The sequence below is a fragment of the Rutilus rutilus genome (genome assembly GCF_951802725.1).
Source record: "Rutilus rutilus genome assembly, chromosome: 23".
Lineage (NCBI taxonomy): Eukaryota > Metazoa > Chordata > Actinopteri > Cypriniformes > Leuciscidae > Rutilus > Rutilus rutilus.
In genome coordinates, this window is record NC_140233.1 from 10,090,000 (window position 1) to 10,096,108 (window position 6,109).

At 39.1% G+C, this 6,109-nt stretch overlaps 1 protein-coding gene across 1 annotated transcript; it reads left to right on the forward strand.

Moving 5' to 3' along the window:
* Nucleotides 1-951: 951 nt before the first annotated feature.
* On the forward strand, nt 952-3,659 carry LOC311282659 (uncharacterized protein). The gene is made up of 4 exons (XM_084396568.1): nt 952-2,512; nt 2,568-2,684; nt 2,811-2,843; nt 2,925-3,659. Exons 1-4 carry the CDS (start codon nt 2,419-2,421, stop codon nt 2,990-2,992), a joined length of 312 nt encoding a protein of 103 aa, XP_084252694.1. The 5' UTR covers nt 952-2,418; the 3' UTR covers nt 2,993-3,659.
* Nucleotides 3,660-6,109: the final 2,450 nt, after the last annotated feature.

Consider the following 6,109-nt stretch of genomic DNA (forward strand, 5'->3'; position numbering starts at 1 on the left):
CATGAAATCGACTCAGGCTGATGGGTTATCCCTGGCACCCATCATGTCCTGTTGATGAGATATTTGAGTATATATGAGTATATAGGAGCTGCTTCCTGCTCGTCTTACTCCCTGGAAGAGTGGTGGTGCTGCCCCCTCTTAATTGCTAGCGTGGGAGTCACTCAACATTATTCTTGCCCGGTACTGAGGTGCCTGAAGGCAATATAATGATTCTTCAGGATTCCATCCTCCATCGCATGTGTCGGATGGTCAAGATCATAGCCTTGGAGGTTCCTATGTTAGGCCTCAGGCTAAGAGGAGTCAATCCATCTAGTTATGTATCAAGGGTAGGAACTATCTCCCTTTATTTGGTTATCTAAAGACCATTCATTTCTGAAGTACAAGGTGCGCTTTTGCCTTCACCTCTTATCTAATACTTTCTACTGTCTGGGGTTCCCATCCATGAGGTCAGTCAAGCCTCCGGCTCCAGACCTCCCCTTCTTACACCAAATCTTAAGACAAGCTAGTTTGGATCTGCCCTCTATTTATTCTATCGTCCGTGAGTGTGCCAGATGCTTTACACCAGGGCGTTTTTCTCTCAATGTGGCGGCGTGGGTATTCGTTCCCCAAAGTATCGAATATCGATGCAGCGGGAGTTCCCTTTACGAAAAAGGGAACGTCTCGGGTTACTGTTGTAACCCTCATTCCCTAAGTAGGGAACGAGACGCTGCATCCCTCGGCCACACTTTTCGCGCCCCTGAGAACAACTTGCTTTGACCAATCAGAAGCTAACATTTCCTGGTTCCTGTGACCCTTTTGTAGCTTCCGGATCACCGTCACATGCGACGTCACGACGATCAATACACCAAGCGAGATTGGAATAGTTCCATAGTTGACTTCAGACGCTTCATGCCGAAGGCATTCCCCGAAGTATAGAGTATTGATGCAGCGTCTCGTTCCCTACTCAGGGAACGAAGGTTACAACAGTAACCCGAGACGTTTTCCTCTGTGTGCTGTCATTTCCAACAGCTGGTCCAACAGGATGATTTGCTTTAATTAAGCAGGTGCATTCAGGTGTTGTGTAATTACATTTTTGTACATGGTTCATTGAAACATTTACAAATTGTTATTGCTTTAGTTTTGTGTAGGATCTCAACAAACTGACTGTTTCTCAGATTCATTTGTTCAGTAATTTGATTGCAGGTAAAGATGGCTTTTCATGTTCCCTTTTCTCACAGGTTCTCACTCCTTGCGGTTCCTCGTAACTTACATTGAAGGAGAGATGGCATTTCCTGCATTTAATGTTTTATATATGTTGGATGACATTACAGTTGGATACTTTGATTCAGAGACGAACCGCTACGTTCCAAGAGGAAATACAACAAATGAAGATGAGGAGGTTGATTTTATAAATTATAGTATAACTGAATTTATGCGTCCTTTTATTTCAGGAAGACTTACTGGAAAATGTCATAACAAAACAGAAGGTATGTTCATTTGAAGAAGAAGAGAAAAACAACTGACACAAAAAAGTCAGAGCTAAGCACTGATCTTGGGAATCCTGAAGTCATGAAATAAGATGCTGGAGTGTGTTTTGACATCTGATATCCTTCTCGATCTAAACAGGTCCTGTAGTTTTTCAGATGCTGAGTCTGTGTGAAGTGATGGACAATGACAAACCCGGGCAAATGATCACTAAGTTTGCTTTTAATGGCTCCACTACAGAAGAAATGCGTTTTTTTATGACATGTTTACACATCAAAGCATAGATTAACCATCAACACTACTTCTGGAGATATACAAATGGCCCCATGTAAATATAGGTTACCCACGCTGCACAACGAATCTCAGGAATTACCTTAAAAAGAGAGAAACTCAAGGGAAGAGGAAAGGTACTTTTCCACTGTTTTCTCTCCTGCCGTTAAATGCACTGTCAGAGAAGCCATTACATTTTATCTAGTATGTGTGGTTTTTGAGCCACCTATAAGGAAAGGCACACACACACACACACACACACACACAAATACGCCTTAAAAATCTGTCTCTCGTTTCTTTTTCTATGAGTGAACAGGTGCTTAACCTTAACATGAAGGTCAGGAGATCAACTAAATATTACTTGTACGAATTGCGAAAAAAGAGAGAATAAAAGCGTAAAAAGAGTGGAAGCAGAAGATTGTTTTTTCTTGAGTGTCATAATTGTAGGTCTCCTGTAGAATACTACTATAAAATTTTATTACTTATGATATAAAAGAGTGTATTCTCATAGTCAGACTGATTCAGAAAGCAAACTCAGATTCTGGATGGTTTCGTGTGAGTTGTTTGACAACAGGATTTTACCCTCGTCACATCAACCTGACCCTGTACAGAGATGGACAGCCTGTATCTGATCATGAGATCACTGGAGGACATCTGCAGCCCAATGGTGACGGGACGTACCAGATGAGGAAGAGTCTGGAGATCAGTGCAGACAAACACAAATACAGCTGCTCTGCCACACACCTCAGTCTGGACAACAAACTGCATGTCACTTTAGGTAATGAGGTGTGAAAAAGTAAATTATACTGACAGTTTTAACATGTTTGTTTCAGAATTTGATCCTGGTGAACCATTTAAATCAGTGATTTCCTCAGTGCTGATAGTTTCGGCTCTGCTGTTGGTGTTTGGGACTGGAGCCGTCATATATAAATACAGGAGGAGACGAGCAGGTAGGATCTACAAAATAAAATGAGTCTGCAAGATGTGATAGACATGATGCAAAGGATAAAACCAAAATATTCTTTTTTTTTTATGATACCATTGTCATTAAAAAAAATCTGTTTTTAATGTTCTAGCTTCATCTAAAAGTGATTATTCTGCTGCTTCGAGTGAGTATTTAGTTTTCAATATATCATAAAATTTTCTGCTCAATTATTAAAATGAAAAATGGAATTTTATTTTGTTTTCAGGATCTGAAGAGAGTGTAGAAAAACCACCAATGCATAAAACACAGCAGGAAGTCACGGAGATTAGTTAATGATCATTAAAAGCATAATTTTATTTTATGTTATTTTATTGATAAACCAATACCTCAATACCTCTTATAAATTCCAGAGGGAAACCATGATGTACTGTATTAGATTTTTGGGTTGAGCAACAAATTGACATACAGACTGAAAACTCTGATTCTGTCACAGTCTTGTTTGCTTTCAGGTTCTTGGACTTTGTTTTGTTTACATTCATCACAAGTGTTCATTGTTCTAGTTTCCCACCACTCATCAGTCATCATGGACACTAACACCAATCATCAGCTAACACCAATCAACACCAATGTTTGTCTGGTAGTTAATCATCTCTGTGTATTTAAGTTCCTTTCTGTGTTCTGTTCACTGTCCTATATTGTTCGTGTTATGTGTTTGCACGCTGTTTCTTATGTTGGCCTTACATTCTGACTTTGTAATAAATCTGATGTTATTTGGTAATCATCTTGTCTTAAGTGTTACAGTTTCTAATATTGAAAAGAAAAGATGATTTTTTTTTAATTAATTTATGACTATATATCACATGCTGAAAACATATTTCTCTTAAGATTATTTACAATGTTTTACACTTTGCTATTAAAAATTACTGTATTTCTCAGTTACCTTAATGCTTCCTCCACAATGATCCCAGTCTGGGCTGAGATCTGAGATTTAAATAAAATTGTGATTGCCACCATTTGTACATTACTGTGCTTTAAAAGTGAAACCATGTGTAACCTTAACATGACTAACGTAACTCTCATGTTAACTGAGGCGGTTACAGGATATACAACTCGTTGGTTTCAGGAAATACAACTATTTTTAACTTGTTACAAAACTTGTTACCTGACACATACTGAAAATATCTGTAGAGAAAGACAAGGAACATAAAAATACATGTTATGAAACACCAGTACACCTTTAAAGGGATACTCCACTTTTTTCGGAAATATGCTCATTTTACAACTCCCCCAGAGTTAAACAGTTGAGTTTTACCGTTTTAGAATCCATTCAGCCGAACTCCGGGTCTGACGGTACCACTTTTAGCATAGCTTAGCATAGATCATTGATTCAGACGAGTCCAGTAGCATTTCTTTCAAAATGACCAAAGAGTTTCAATATTTTTCCTATTTAAAACTTGACTCTTCTGTAGTTAAACCGTGTACTAAGATCGACGGAAAATGAAAAGTTGCGATTTTCTAATGCAGCAGGCGTAGTGATATGACGCAGCGCCTGAAAATAGGTCTAATAGGTTAGACAAACTTAGTCCCGGTCACGTTGGAAGAAGTTACCGAGCTGGGGACTATTTTCAGGCGCTGCGTCATATCACTACGCCTGCTGCACTCATGGTACGGCCGCACAGTTCCTTGATTATTACGCTGGAATGAGAGTATAGTTCCTAGCCATATAGGCTTAGAAAATCGCAACTTTTCATTTTCCGTCGATCTTAGTACACGGTTTAACTACAGAAGAGTCAAGTTTTAAATAGGAAAAATATTGAAACTCTTTGGTCATTTTGAAAGAAATGCTACTGGACTCGTCTGAATCAATGATCTATGCTAAGCTATGGTAAAAGTGGTACCGTCAGACCCGGAGTTCGGCTGAATGGATTCTAAAACGGTAAAACTCATCTGTTTAACTCTGGGGGAGTTGTAAAATGAGCATATTTCCGAAAAAAGTGGAGTATCCCTTTAAATGGTTCTTTTAACACCTTTTTGACTCTCGAGAGTCTGCGTATTTAGCATCTAAATTTCCTGGTTGCACAAAAACAGCTGGTTCTATAAAGATGTTTCTGTAAATATTTAAACTGCTCTGGCTTGCTGTCCACAATGAGTCTTGAGCGAGAGAACTGAGAGAATTGTCACTTAGTGGTTTTAATTTATTCAATGCAACACTTAGAATTTAAATTTAAATACATCAAACATATGCTAACAATTCTAAAAACATATCAACTGTTTTAGTTGTTGCTTACAATTTCCTGTTTTTCACAGGCTCTCACTCTTTGTGGGTGCTTGCAACATACATTAATGGACAAACGCCATTTCCTGAATTTAGCTATGTAGGGATGTTGGATGATATCAGAATTATGTACTATAACGGAGAGACGAAGACTCTCATTCCAAGAGGAAATACAACAAATGTAAGCTTAGCGTTAAGTTCTGTCAGGAAGACTCAATCAGCGCGTCATGAATTAACTCACTTCTAACCAATCATGTGTTAACACTCTCAGTATAAAAGAATGGTACTTACATCCGTCTGAGTTCGCAGATACTGACGGCGCCAATTACCTCCATCCTCCCCAACCACCTCCAAGATGGTCCTTTCCCTCCATCCTTCCCACCACCACCACCAGGATGGTCCCTTCCTTTACCTCCAGGGGGTCGGCTGCACCCCTGCCTTCATCTTCAGGCGGGATTTGCAGATTCCGTTACCCTCGCATTGCTTGCTAAGGACGGGGCCTACGCCAAAGACTATGCTTGCTGAGCTATTAATAAATTTACTCGTTATATCATTTTATCTCCCGAGTCTTTCTGGTAGAACTGAAGATGACGTTTTCATGAAACGTCATGCGTCATTAAAGTTTTTACCAGCCATTCTGCATCAAAACACTCAAGGGTTACCTTGAAAAAAGGAGGACTCAAATCAATAGAAAAGGTATGATGACTGACTCGCAGCTAAATTTAAAAAAAAAAAGTTATGATTTACATTTATTGAAAAACTTGTTTTATTCATTTACTTGTTGATGTTATGTGCTGTGTATATTATCCTTTAATGTCATACATTTTATTATTGTAATTAAAAAATATAAAAAGTTCATGCTTTTAAACAGTGAAACTTAGGGCCCTTTCACACCTACCTCGTTTGGTCCGGACTTTCGGACTTTTCAGTTTGGTCCGAATCAAAATTACAGGTGTGAAACCTCCCCCGGACCACGGTCCGGACCAAACAGACGAAATTTGGTCCGACGAAAAGGTAGTCTCGGTCCGGATCAAACTGAGCAAAGGTTTGGTTCGTTTCTAGTGTGAAAGCATTTTCTGTATGGTTCGGACTTTCAGACTATTTACAGGAAGTTCCGGTGGTTCCCGCGTAGCCTAAACAACTGAAGAAGAATATTTATGTGCAGATCTTAATAA

What these genes read in the sequence shown, in the direction of transcription:
- LOC311282659 (XM_084396568.1), top strand. Translation starts at nt 2,419, where the DNA reads ATGAGGAAGAGTCTGGAGATCAGTGCAGACAAACACAAATACAGCTGC. An exon ending in CAAACTGCATGTCACTTTAG is followed by an intron (nt 2,513 to 2,567) that starts GTAATGAGGTGT and finishes TGTTTGTTTCAG; the next exon opens with AATTTGATCCTGGTGAACCA. An exon ending in TGATTATTCTGCTGCTTCGA is followed by an intron (nt 2,844 to 2,924) that starts GTGAGTATTTAG and finishes TTTTGTTTTCAG; the next exon opens with GATCTGAAGAGAGTGTAGAA.